The sequence below is a fragment of the Mastomys coucha genome, unplaced genomic scaffold (assembly GCF_008632895.1).
Source record: "Mastomys coucha isolate ucsf_1 unplaced genomic scaffold, UCSF_Mcou_1 pScaffold21, whole genome shotgun sequence".
NCBI classification, from domain to species: domain Eukaryota; kingdom Metazoa; phylum Chordata; class Mammalia; order Rodentia; family Muridae; genus Mastomys; species Mastomys coucha.
This window is the reverse complement of record NW_022196904.1, coordinates 41,223,550-41,238,303: the sequence shown is the minus strand read 5'-3', so window position 1 is coordinate 41,238,303 and position 14,754 is coordinate 41,223,550. Positions and strand designations below refer to the sequence as shown.

Genomic DNA, 14,754 nt, shown 5'->3' with positions numbered 1-14,754 from the left:
ATAAGGCCCTGGGTTTCTATCCTCAGTAGTATGCAAACAGAGAAGAGTAGCACACATCTGTGATCCCCGCACCTGGGACATGGAGCCACGAAGAACAAACATTCAAGCTCATCCTCAGCTAACCCCAAGTTCAAAGCCAGACTGGACTACCTAACAGTCAGTCTAGACAGAAAAAGGTCTTGACCTTGTCAGGTATAGCTGTATGGATGTGAGACTCGTAAGTGAGAGGCCTGATGATGGGCAAGCAAAACCTTAGTGGATAAATTAGTGAATTAACAGATGAACTGATACCATCCCACCACCACAAACAATTCAGACTCCCTTAGGCCATCCATCATATTTCCTCTTTAAACATTTTTATTAATGTTATTATTCACAAACCATCAACTCCTTCTATAATAAGCAGAGGCTGATGATCTTTAGCAACCATGTGTGTGGTTGTGAGTCAGTCTCAAGGCCCGGGTCAAAAACACTGTTTACCATGGCTAACCATCACCATTCATCAAGTACTACTTCAGTATCTTAGCTGGCTGTCAGCTCAGGCTCTTAAATCCTCAGTTCGCTCTCTATTTCTATAATCCTTCAAATGGCTTTGTCTTTCTTATCTGATGTCTGTGAGCAGCACGTCACTTAAGACACAAGCTTTCTTTTCTTAATATTTACTGTCAGTTGTCACCCAGTTCTTCCCTTTGCCCATTCACATTCCAGTCGGACTTCAGTATAGTTTTCCCCTCAGGATTATCAAGAAGTTCTAAGGCATGATCCCACTCAAAAGTACCCTCTTGATTAATATCAATTTTGTTCAATGATTATTTGTCTTTTGGTTCTTTATTCTTTTGTAATTTTATAGCTGTATATGAAGTACTTTAATCATATTCATCCACCATTTTCCTTTCTATCCCATTCTATTCCTACAAAAGCCCTTGTTCTTCCCACCAAGTGTCTTATGTGTGTGAGTATGTGAGTGACCCACTGTATCTAATTAGGATCATTTGCCTTAGCATGGTCACAGGTTATTTACTGGAGCATGGTCAGCTTAACTGTGGCTATACTAGTGAAGAAACAGACTCCCTATATCCCAGCAATTACTACCCACAAAGGGTACCTCAGGAAGGGGTGGGGCCCCATGATCTTGTCTCCCAACCACAACAGATTGTTGACAAATAATAAGCCAGTACTATACAGGTAAATGCAGCTATAGTGGACTCTGGTCTAGAAGACAGCCGGTTCCATATTTTTCCCTATCACCCAGCTTGTTCATCTTTGCCACACACTCTTGCATGCAGTTCCCTTGGAGGAGATTCTATAGATAACTTGTTTGGGGCTCAGCACTCAACAGTCACTTATTCTCAGCACTTTGGACAGTTATTAGTCACTACCTTAGCTACCACATACTGCCAGGGGAAGCTGCTCTGACCAAGGCTGAGAACAGTACTAATTATAGAGATAAACATAAATATTTAGATGGCAGATTGACAACATTTGCATATTACAAAAACATCATTGGTAAGCTCCCCCACAAAGACCTAGGACCTCTTCAGACATGTAGGGAAAGGGGAGTCCTTATGCACTCTCACTGAGAGAGTGAACTGGTGCAGTAATGATGAAGATCAGTATAGAGATTTCTCAAGAAGCTAAAAATAGAATTATTACCTCATCAAGCTGTACCACTCCTGGGTATATACCCAAAGATAGCCACAAAGATACCAAGGCATTCATATTCATATTCATTGTGCTCTCTGTTCACAAAAGGAGGGGTCAGAATATTAATCAAAACTAAAGATAAATTAAAACACATTTTACAAAAACATACTACTTTATAAGCTAATTTTAAAATATTTTTTAAAGATAGAAAGACTGAGAACTGAAGTAACTACTACAGCAAATAATGCTGTCCCAGAAACCATAGCTATAAAACAAATCCCCTGCTGACATGTATGGGATACCTCCCTCTAAGTTGTTGGCCAAAGAAGCCTGGTGGGACTCAGAATTAATATAGCACTACTGTTGTAGTGCTGCTATTGCCCTTGGTGCCCCCGGGAACCAAATGTCTAGACCATACTTCTGAAGACACCACACACTTGGTTGTAAGCCTTAGAGAAATCAAGCTGGGAGTGAGCTGAATGCTAAGTTTCAAAATGCAAGGTAGTGCTATGCAGGCTACTAAAGAAAGAACAGCCATCAATAGTCTTATCTACTTAGAAACTCTATGAGCTACAACAGCAGCCCACCAAGTACATCGTGTCCACTGTGCAACAATGGCATGGCTGTTATGAAGATAACCAACTGCTTACTGGATTAGAGACACACTTCTCCAGAAAGAAATCATGCCTGGCATTCTAAATGTGGTGGTCCTTTTATTTTTATGGACTTAGAAGATACAACTTAATCAAGAAAATAAAAAGTTTCTGAAAAGGCATAAAAAGTAAGAGCTTTGTTTCCTCGGGGTTGCCTTTGCTCCGAATGCAAGGCAACCCCAGTATACTGGATCAATAAAAACCTCATGCTAATTTAAAAAAATAAAAGCACAAATAAGTAAATAAACAAGCCACTGGTTACATTTTTTGAGGGGGGTGTGTGTTTTGTTTTGTTTTATTTTGTTTTTCGAGACAGGTTTTCTCTATGTAGCCCTGGCTATCCTGGAACTCACTCTGTAGACCAGGCTGGCCTAGAACTCAAAAATTTGCCTGCCTCTACCTCCCAAGTGCTGGGATTAAAGGTGTATGCCACCACTGCCCGGCTATTTTACTTTTTTTAATAAGTGTATTTTGAGTCTTTGAAACTATTCTGAAATTAGTTAGTGACATCTTTTCTCTAGGATTTGTTCAAATATCTAAAACATCTTAAATATCAAATCTGCTTTTCATAGACTTCTTCCATCATGTCTTCTAACATACAATTAGACATATACATATCAATTGAACCTTTACAATAATCATAAAGATTACTATCCTCAATTTACAGTTTAGGGAGATGAGACTAGGAGTTTGTATATCCAAAGTATACAGGCGTAAGTGACAGTTACAATCTGACTCTAAAGCTCTTGTTAGAACCACTGAGAAAATAATTCTCCTGACATTGAAATACCCGAGGCCACAAAGAACCCCAGCAATAATACTCTTCCCAATATAATCCTTCTTGGAGAAATTGATCTAATCAGAAATCAAAATGCCAAGCCTTATAGACATGTGCTACAAGTATCTATTCCTCTCCATAAGCAATAGTGAAGGCATCATAGCACCCCCTAGGAGCATAGAAAGCAACAGGACATTTTAGCCCGCCTGGCTTCACTTATGTTGTATCATTATAGCAAACAGACCACTCACTGCCCATTAACACTCCTCTCCATTCCAGCCTCAGAAGCACCTCACAGCTTACCAGTGAAAGCTGAACCTTTGATCACACTCTCAAACCTGAGTCTCATCGGCTCTTCCCATCTATCTGTGGCACCTTCATCTACACAAGCCAGAGAAACAGAAGTCATGTTAGCCCTCATCTCTGGAAAACTAGCCCTCCTGAGTCCCATCAGTTTCATCTTTATGTGTGTATGTATGCATGTATGTGCATGTGCACATACTTATATATACATATAAATATACATTGCTTTGAGGACATGGGATCACACTTGAGGGGTTGCATGTATAAGGAAAGCACTCTAACACTGAGCCATACCTTGGTCCTTCTTCCATAAATATATCATCAATTTATCTGCTTCTGGACCTCTTCACAGCTATAATAATGAAAATCTCCTCCCCAGTCTACAATCCTCTCTTAAACGGAAACCATCTCATCTGCCTTCCTGCACCGCCCCCTGCCTTCTCTAATTTATTCTTTACAGGATGCCATGTATCTCTACCCACCTTACCCCTGCCACTGCCAGTGCCCTTTGTCCCTTCCCTCCCTTCAAAATCTTGCAAGGGCTTTTCATTTTACAAAATCCTTAATACTATCTTCTCTCCATTCTTTTAACTCTTCTAGTATTTTTAAAAAATTATTATTTGTTGTAGCTGATAACCATTTTGGTTTTTTTTTTTTAGTTTTGTTTTGTTTTGTTTGTTCATTTTTGAAGCATGCCCCTTATATCCCAGGCTAACACCTTGTGTAGTGGAGAATGATCCCAAGTACTATGATTACAGGGCCACACTCAGTCTGTGCAATACTGGGAACTGAACCCAGATCTTTCCATACTTGACGTAAGCTCTTTACCAACTAAGGGGAAACTTCCACCCTTCCTCTAGCAGTTGCATCTTTTTTTTTCCTAATTCAAGGGCTTTACAAAGCCATTCTCCCTGATATAATAACTCAGCCTTCAAGTTAAGGTTAATTATATCCTACTCACTGGGCAATAGGGGACCTTGGTCAAAGGGGGGAGTATTTCAATTAAACAATGAGTAAATTATGACCCTGTATTACATAGCATGAGGTTTATTGATAGTAACAATATATACCAGAAAGTTTCTGAAAATGTTCATGGAGAAGTTGTCACTGAGCACACAAAAATGTGAGTAAGATGATAAGTATGTGAGGTCATTGATAGACTAACTAGATTGGTTTAATAACTTTATAATGCACATACATGTCAAAACACCATGGTGTAAATCTCTAAGTCCACACACAATTTATGATCAATTATACCAGAATAAAACTCAACAATAGGTTTTTTTTAAATGGAAAGAAAAGGAAATCGGTCACCCCTCACTCACATTCAGGGGAACATTTCTTATTTCCAAAATAAGAAATTTCTTATATCCTAAATTAAACAGCATTATTCTCTCACAAGATACTGTGACTTTGTTTGTAGCAGTTATCACAATGACTAATTATGGGATTATTTTTTCTTTTATTAGTAGATGCTTATCCCACCCCACCCACCCCACCCCACCCACCCACCCCACCCCCATAAGACACTTCCCTCAATAAGGAAAAGGACCATGCAGATTTGCCCACCTTCTGGCTAAGACAATAACACAATGTACTGTAGGCATTCAGCTGATACTTATTCAGTTATTCACTAAGTCCTCATTGTCTTCTCAAGCTAGACTTGAATGTGTTTTTAAGATAAACAAGATGAGTCTGGAGAGGTTAACTGCATCTCCTACAAAGACAGAATACCTAAATATGTGCATATGTGCATACATACACGCCAGTAGAAGAAATGGTTATAAACACAAATATGACTCCTAATTCCTCCCACCGCCCATATGACTGACCAGCCATCATTTTCATCATCAAGGGAAATTCAAGGAACACCAAGCCTGGCCTGGAAAAACCAACACTCCATCAGCCACTGGCATTTCCCAGTGGGTGAAACACCTGCACCTTCCCAAAAAAACCAAACCTTGCTTCTTGCTTTAAGAAACACGCCATCATTTTTCACCACCTGGAGACTTAACATGAGAAGGGAAAGAACTTGCCACTCTGTAGAATGGTTGGTACATGAGAGGGTGAAATAGCAGGATGAAAGAGCACTGATCTGGAGACGCCAAGTAGCTGAAATGAGCAACCACTCTGAGAAAGGCACATGACCTGCTGGGATGCAGCTGGAAGTTTCACTCAGGACACACACCTGTGTTTAATTCCCAGCAAAGTACCATTCATCCAGCCAACAAAAAAACTAAGTAAACTAAGCCATCCAGCTAACAAAAACAATGCATCTACCCAGTTACTGTGCTTGGCAACGGAGGCATCACAAATACCACCAGAAACCCAAACACAAAGCAGCAAACGCCCATGACATGTTCAAGGTAATTAATGCGGGACCATAAATACTAGATGACTCATACTTTTCTTATGGAGAGGTGAGAAAATCTGGACTCACTCTGTGGCCCCACATCTGCATTTCTGTAATAGAAACACTAGCAAGCCAATCTGGTCTCTTTTAAACTGTTTTCCTTCATTATAATGAAGCTCTCATACTGCCACTGTCCAAATTTCTCTCTTTCTCTCTCTTCATAATTATGATAACATTATTCATTTTTCTTGCTTCACCTCTGGCTTCTGCCACCAGATGATGGACAGCATCTGTGTGCTTTCTCCTGTGACTTTATCTACAATAGAGACAGACCAGACCTGACCCCAGGCTTTGCTGAGATGGCTAAAGACTGGCTCCATTAAAACAATGGTTGGCAACCTTGCTAATGCTGCACCTTTAATACAGTCCCCATGTTGTGTTACCCCATCCCCCAGTAATAAAATATTTTGTTGCTACTTCATAACTGTAATTTTGCTACTATAATGGTATGTTTCCTGATGGTCTTGGGTGACCCCTGTGAATGAGTTGTTGGACACCCCCTCAGAAGGTCATGACCCACAAGTAGAGAAAGACTGCCATAGAGGGACACATAGCTTGCCCCAGATCTCCTGCCAATAATGCACTCCTCATGAGCAAGCTAGGCAGTTTACCTTTGAGTTGTGTACCTGCACAATCAGAACACATATTCCACAACCCTCTACCCTATGTCAAATTCCAGGAAGTCTATACCTCTCCCATTCCCAACTACTTGCCCAACCTTGTAGTTCACACAAAGAGCAACAGTGGGCTGGTCTGTGTGCCTCAGGGCTAGAGTCAGCACCATCCACCAACTGGTTAAGAGAGACGCTTTACCAAGATTGAGGGTCCTTAAGGGACCCCACAACCAGAATACATGTTACAAGAAAAACCAGAGCCCTGGGGGATGAAAAGATCCTCTAGCCTTTTGTGGGCACACCAAGGAGTGCCAATAGGAGAGAACTATCAAAGGAGAGTGGGCTCCACTCTCCACAGGTTCTGCCTTAAAAGCACTTAGTTCCTTCTGAAATCATCAACACTTAACTGCCTTCCTGTCCAAGGCAGCCTAACCCTAGTTTCCAGTCTTCCCTCTGGATCAATGGACCTCGTTCTGGGCCTGTCAGAGACCTTTACTCAATAGAGCACTTCCATGCGCACTAAACTCCTGTCTTCTATAGACAGTATTGTCCTTCAAGTTCCTCTGCCCACAGCACAGCAGCTGCGTGGCAGCCCTGTCTTCAGGGTCCATGTTAGCTCACGTCTGCAGAGTCTTGATCTGACCCATCTGTCAACACACAGAGAACAACCCCCTGCCATGAAACCCTGCCAGTTCTTTTGTGTGTGCGCAAGCCCACATGCTCACTAAATGCCTCCTTCCCAAATTGCTTTTCACCTCTAATACCCTGAAGTCATCTCTCTAAGATCATTTCAATTACAAACCCACCTGAAATGATCAGGAAGCGTGGGAGTAAAACTCATGTGATAACAGGATTCTTCGGGAGGATTTAATTGAAGAGCATAAAATCTTAAATAGTACAAATAATCTCAGCTAATTTCGGTCCAGGCCAGATGACAAGGCAAGTGAGCATGAATTAAAATTACCGATAAACACATTTGGAACAGATGTCGGAAAGAACTTTCTTCCAACACCCAAAGTCATAAACATGAAGTGAAACCCTTCAAAGTCGTTGGCGATGCTGAAGATACAATTAGAGCTGGTTATGAGGGAAATAAAACTCTGAGGAGTATGGTGAAGGTGCCAGGATGGGCCAAATGATTGGTGTGTTTTCCTGGAGCAGTCTTGAAAATGCACGGTCAAGATTACTAGCTTTTTGGTTGATGTTGTTCAGCCTTTGACTGAGAGTACCAGAAATCCATGGGCAATACTTCCTGCTGGGTCTACCTTCAGTCTTACATTGCCTTCTTCCAGGAAGAAGCATAGCTACCACTCTACTGTCCACTCCATCTCTCCACCTAGTGACCACACACTCTAAGGTGATAGGCCTTTTCTACAGCCATTACTTCAAACAATGAGCATAAACAAGCTTTCATGGGTGGCTCTGAAGCATCAGAAAAAAAAAAAAAAGCACCAGTGGTCAGTCAGGGTGACTGAGGCATGCAGACCCAGGAACAGCACAGAGCTCCCAGCTGTGCCCATCATGTTTGATCCTATGCATGTGTCTTCCTAAGCTGCCCTGTGGTTCTTTTCCGAGGTCTCTTAGCTACACCAAGATGCAGTCCATTCACTGAATCCTGTAAATTGAGCTGCCTGTTCACTCGGTTCCTTTATCTTCCTTAAAGGCAGAGGAAAGGGTCCGCAGGATTGCAGTATTTGACAAACCCAGGATTGAGAAAAGCAAATTGTCCAAGCTGGTCTAAATTCTAAGTCAGCTGATGCACTGAACACTACAGATCATGACACATTGTCATGCTTCACTGTAAGGTCTCAGATTCAAATTCTACAAAGACCAAAAACAAAAATTCCTCAATTGTAAAACAAAGGTCTGTATCTTTCATCTTGATTAGTCATGAGAGTGGGAGCAGACATAAATGAGAATGGGTATCACTAATGACCAAACAAAGGAGTTATAACTTGGAAATATAAGTTACAATTCAGAAAAAGGTTTTTTTAAATACTATTGCATTCATGGAGTATATTATCCAGTGCTAAAAATTGTATCATCTTGAACGTAAAAAACATACAACAGCCCCCCCATAATCAGAAGGTCGGCCCTGTCCCTTATATTGAAGATCATAGTATGTGATTATTTAAAACAATGTTATTTATTAAGTTGGCTATTTTTATGGTCATCACTTAAGCACTGGAGAAGGAAGACAGTTCTCTCCAGTGCCCAGACTATGCTCCTTGGATAAGGTGGCCTAACAGACTTAACAAAAATAAATCTTGAAAAACATCAAATTTTCAAAACATGAGAACAGCTTTAATTCAAACTTCTAAGGAATGACATCTCAGACAACATCTCTCAGCATACAGACATGACACTCTCAGTGAGACAGAGATGGTAAAAATGTCCATTCAGAAGCTCCTCTACACAAGCGTATAGAGAACACAGCCACTTGGGTTTTCGTGACCAGTCACTCCAGGGTAGCAGAAGACATGTGGCCACAATTTCCATGGAGCCAACCCTGGAGAGAACACACTTCTCCTTATCAGACATCACATGTGTATTTGGATGACTGCAAGAGACCTCAGTCCACAAAGCAAACAAAGAAGCCTTCCCATATGTAGGATAAAACCTGATTTTATATGGTGCTGGAGAAAAAGCGGTTGAGACCACTGTCTGCTCCTGGAGAGGACCCAGGTTCAATTCCAAGCACTAGATGATGACTCACAACTATCTATAATTCCAGTTCTAAAGAGCCTTATTCTGGCCTCTGTAGGCAATGCATGTACGTGCTGCACAGATATGAAGATAATACTCCGACACAAATAAATCTTTTTTATTTTAATTAATTTACATAGATATTGACTCATTTCTGCCTTTGTATGCTTTATGTTTTGAGGAAGTGGGATAAGAAAAACTGAATTCTTTTGCCTTAGACAAAAGTTCCTGAAAACCATGTCTTGTTAAAAAGGTACTAGTTCAGGCCCCTCTTCATCTAAGACCCCACCCAGAAAACATTAACATAGCAGGAAAGGTGAAAAACAGTGTTTGTCAGAACTGTGTGAGATTATTGTGCCATCTCTAAATGAGCCCTTAAGGGACAAATCAGAACTCGGAGAAACTGAGTCAGATTCACAGTTGAGTGTAGTTCAGGACAACAGTTGTTGAGTTCGTCTGGAAAGATCATGTAAGCTGTAGGGCTTTGTGGGGAAGTCATAGACCCTATCCTGATCATGATGTTCCATTTTGTGGTCACAGGATGTGGTCACCAGGACCAAAGACATGGGCAAGTAAGCTCCTATTCTGAGACTCTGGGCTCCTGTCCTCAAAAGGAAGACATAATGACAATGGGAGGTCATTAGTCAAAAACAATACTTTTTTCTGGAACATTATTAATGAATATGGCCAGCCTCTATGCTGAAGGGCTAGGGGTGAGTGGTATAAGGCAGGCGGGGATAGAAAAGAGTTAAATGTAAGATGACCTGAGCTAAGTATCAGACCACTGGATTGCTTTTCTTAACTCAAAAACATCAGAGTTCAGTCAGCAGGGCTCTAGCTAACTGGGTATTTGACAATGTGAGGGGTTGGGGACAGGGACAGATTCTAAAGAGTAGCTACTATCATTTTCTAGTATGAAGAAAATTTTATTAGCGTTTAAGGGGAAAAATCTCAAAAGCAGGGAAGCTATAAATCTCCACAGCTGCCCAGAGGGAAAGAACAGAGGATAGAAGAGAAAAGGTCGTGAGTGCAGGCAGCCTGAATGAAGGTCACTGTCATGGCAGCCAGGAGCCACATAGTGGTGCAGCTAAGAAAGAAGTCCAAAGTACTATTGAGGAAAGCATGCTTAAAGCAGAGACAGTAGGAGAAAAACAAGACAAGTTACCCTTTCCAGGGTACTTCAGGACCGTGGGCAGACTCATAAAGCCCAGTGGCCATCATTCTGTAAGATACTGCAACAGGTTAGGAATTCTGGGAATGATAAGTACAGTATGCCATTAAAGACTGGTTAGTCTATCTACCTCTTTAGCATGGCTTAAGGTGAGCTACTTTCCTCAGGGTGGTTCCTGGGCCAGGTGACTGGGCTACCCAGCTGAAATGTAAGCTCTCTACCCAAGCCAAACATTGACCAGATTTCCCTTAATGGACTCTTATCGCTGAATAACTATGATTTAAACTAGATTAGCTTTTAAGATTTTGAATCAATTCTAGAGTCTCCTAATCCGACTAATTCCCCCTGAGTGAAAACTTCATAGTAGAAGAAATGCTTGAAGACATAAAATGAAATTTAGTGAAGAAGCAGATTCCAGAAAGAGGAAGTAAGGCAAGTTCTGTCCCATCAATTAATTAGCAGTCAAGTATCACATAGCTGTGCAAGATAAATAAAATGTCAAGAGAAGAGCTGGAGAGATGGATCAATGGTTAAGAGCACTGGCTATTCTTGCAAAAGACCCAAGCTCACTTCCCAGCCCCCACACAGCAGTTTACAAACATCTTAGCTATAGTTTCAGGGAACCCGACACCCATCTTCCGACTTCTGCAGGTAACAGTCATGTTCATGGCTCACAGGCTTATATGCCACCCAGATACTTGTACACATAAATAAAATAAAATAAAATAAAATAAAATAAAAGTAAATAAAAATGTCTTTTAAGAAATCAGAAATTTTAAGTCAGAAGACGTAAAAGCACATAGGGATTAATTTGCCATACTTCCCAAGAAACCCCCTCCACTGCATCCTTTCTGAATGGCAACTCCGGTTCTTGTGGAAGATGCAGAATTCAGAACACAAAAGAAACTGTCACCTAGACAAGCACTGCCAGAGAAAGCCATCACCCTCTTCCTCCAGACATTTCCTAGAAGAGCAGAGAGCATGCACGGAAGAAAAGCCCCCAGCTCTACAATCTGTCCCCTATGAAGTCTGTCCCCTGCCTCTTGTTCCTCTACACCTGAACCAGGTTTGGCAAAAGCCACCCACAGTGATTCCAGCGGGAGCCTCTGGTGCCTGAGGGAGCTCCAGCAGCCCTGCTGATGAAATGTGTGAGCTCTAGACATCCAGAGACACCTATTGTAAACTGGGTCAGAACAATGAAATTCCTCTCGAGTTTCTGTGCCCTAATCAATGTTTCTGCTCTAATGAAGCCATTAATCAGAAAAGATCTGCATAAACAGAGGCCCACTTGGCAACTCAACAAATAGCTAGTGATGGATTTTGCATTAAATTATAAGACCTACCTAACAACCTTATTGGTTCCCAATAAATGCATCTCTCTGAAAATTCAACTCAATATGTAGGTATTTCTAAGATCTCCCAGCTGCAAATAAGCTCCTTGTCATATGTTCAACGGTTCTTCCCTCTGAAAAGAGACATATCCTCCCGAGGGTTATGACTCAAAAGATTCTAGAAGTTACCTAAATTCACAAAGCTCAAAAACTCATGAAACTTCATAGGCTTAGACAGCTCAGGAAGGGTGACTCCTTCGCCATGCTCCTGTGAGTAACCCATCAGCCATGCTTCTGTAACTCACTCCAATAAGCTCATTGGTTCACCAAGATAGACTTGGGTGGAATTATTTCTTCAGGCTGTCTTCTTCAATGTCCTATCTAGACTGGGCAGATGTTTGTTTTCAACCCTCCAGAAAAACATCATGGAGAGTAGAGGTAAATGAGTCAGGGCTCATACACAGAGGGCAGAGCTATCATGTCCCTGATTCTACACATATTTTTTTTTTAGAGCAATGAGATTTTTTTATAGCACAACTCTCTCCTGACCAACCACTGAGAGTAATCAAAACTTCAGATGAGAACACATCATAATAATGTACATTTTCCATATAAATCAGAAGGTGCTGGGTATAGAGTTAGCGAATCAGGACCTGCTCCCAGGAGTCCCTAGAAATACTTTTGGACACAGCTGTGCCCACTCCTATACCTATACCCCAGCTTCCTTTTGTGCACAAGAGCGGGGTTAAGAAGATATAATAGAAAACTAGTCTGCTAAAGCTAAAATATTTACTCTATAGCTCTTTATAGTAAGAAAAATGTTGCAAACCTTTTCTAGAATAAAAATAAAGGAGGAGGAAGAGGAGGAGGAGGAGGAGGAGGAGGAGGAGAAGGAGAAGGAGGAGGAGAACTAAGTATCAAGTATCAAGAACTAAGTTAATCTATTAGATTGCAGGTTTTCTTTAACTCAGAAAGCACCAAAATTCAGTTAGGGAGGCGCCACATTAGTGTAAATTATAGAACATGAGGTGCTTGAAACAGGCAGAGCTATGAAATAGTGACTATGATTTTTAACTGTATTCATGGGTTAAGATGTTTAATAAATTCTAGGTTCTCCTAACCCACCTAATTCTCCCTGAGTGAGAACTTCAGGAAAGAATCAATTTATGAGCTAATGACTGAACAGATAAATTTGGAAAAGAAAGAGGAGCCAGAAAAAGAAAACAACTCCTGCCTAAAAATTAACTAGCAAGCATACTTATTTGAAGTCATTCTGGCCCGTGGATGAGGCAGGGAGGAACACTGCTAAGCCGTACTCAGTAAGAAAATGTAATAATGATGGTAATGGTTGTTATTACAGGAACTATCATTTGCTTTAATAGAAAAACTACTGCTTATTGGATGTCTGGCGCATGCTGGGCCTTCTGCTCTGTGCTTATACATTTTCACATTTAATCTTCACAGCAGTCTTATGAGGTGGGTACTATTATTATCCTCAGTTTACAACTGAGGAGACAATCTCAGAGGAAGGTAAATGGGCTCTGCAAGTTTCTGAAATCAGGGTGGAGTGAGCAAGGCAAGCTGTCTCACACCACTCTTCATCAAACCTTCATGGCCACCACCAGCCCCACCCAGAAGCCCCTACTTGTCATGCCCACTTGCCATACCCACTCACCTCGGCAGACCCTGCAGCACTGATTCTCTGGAAGAATATGATCCTTCTCTGAGCAGTTCAAAGCAGGGCAAGCTTCTGTGATTTTTACCAAGACTCCACCCTAGAAGACAAATACCAGGAAAGAGTTAGTTCATATGGAAAGCCCATTGCAGGCACTTTTAATGTTCCTTATTATCAGCTTGCAGAGGTAACCACCTAGATGCTAAGAGCATTCTTGGGAATTTCACTAAGAAGAACAATCTTGCAAGTCAAATTGATGAGTCCAGCGAGAGAAATCAGGCTTCCTTTCTATATCAAAATAGCCTGGGTTTCTACAAGTGCCATTTGTTTTTTGTTTTGTTTTTTTTTTCTTTAAGTCACATTTTTCAAGGCAAAAGGATGCCCACAGGGATGTACTGATAATTTTCCAGCAGCTGACTGCTGCGTTCGGAAGTATCCTGTGCCAGATACTGAGTTCTCTGCTATAAAACGTAACAGTTCATGTTGTGCAACCCAGGTCATGTATAACAGGCTTTTGTGAAGCAATTCCAGCTTCCACAGGCCACAGCTTTGTCATTAGACATCAACAGGATGGCTTCCTAGTTCTCGGAGGACTTACAATTCAGGTGGAAAGTTCCTAAACTAGGAACGCTAATACAGTACAGAAATTTGTTTTAACATGTGTTCTGATAAAGGAAATGTAATATGCTACAGAGAATAGTTAACTCTGCCTAGGCAGGGAGAAATTATGAAGGGGTCATGTTGGAAGGAACTTGACTAATTGTATAAAGAAAGAGACTTTACAGGTCAAGACAGTAGACAAGGCACATGGACATGAAAGAACATCAGTCAGATGAAAAAATAGATTTCCTCTGGCTGTAAATAACATAACTTACAACAATGTTGTTAAATATTCAACTGTCCCACACTCTTGACATCAATGATCTAAGGTCCTCCTGATTGGCATGATCAGTGTCTGCATTTAGTTCTATGCAGAATTTTTAAAATAGGCCCATTGATTACTTTCTTTTAAAAGGCTGAAGAGATTCTCACTTTAATGCATTTAGGTTTTTCTCTCCCATCCTTTGCAGGATGTTTAAGACAATTAAGAAGAGGAGTCTCAATTTAGGACAAAAGTCAGTCCCAAACAGAGGTAGGTAGGAGACAGGACAGAGCTACACAGCCGTGAGAAAAGGAGAGACAGGCACTGTGTTTCAAGTTTCCAAGAGAGATTCACTGTTCCTCTGACCACCCCACACCCTTCTCAGTTCTCTGGTTTGGCAGAAGGGACACTTATTTCTAGAGAAAAAAAAACAATTATGACACCAAACACCAAATAGAAATACAAAACACAAGGCTCTTGCTTGAGTAATCTCATGTTGGTCACGCAAAATGAGCCACAGACATCAGCTACTTGCCTTCCAGTAAGTTATCTGCAACATGCCTGTCTCTTCTTTCTTGAAGTTTCCCACCCAGCCAACCTTGTT

General features: G+C 41.1%; 1 protein-coding gene across 3 annotated transcripts in view; it reads right to left on the bottom strand.

Moving 5' to 3' along the window:
* The window catches only part of Nell1 (neural EGFL like 1), an 839,869-nt gene that overhangs the window by 566,542 nt on the left and 258,573 nt on the right, over positions 1–14,754 (bottom strand). For all 3 annotated transcript variants that reach the window (XM_031386788.1, XM_031386787.1, XM_031386789.1), the window contains exon 11: positions 13,289–13,388. In XM_031386788.1, the coding sequence (XP_031242648.1) occupies positions 13,289–13,388 (100 nt within the window). The remainder of the gene's footprint in view (positions 1–13,288; positions 13,389–14,754) is intronic.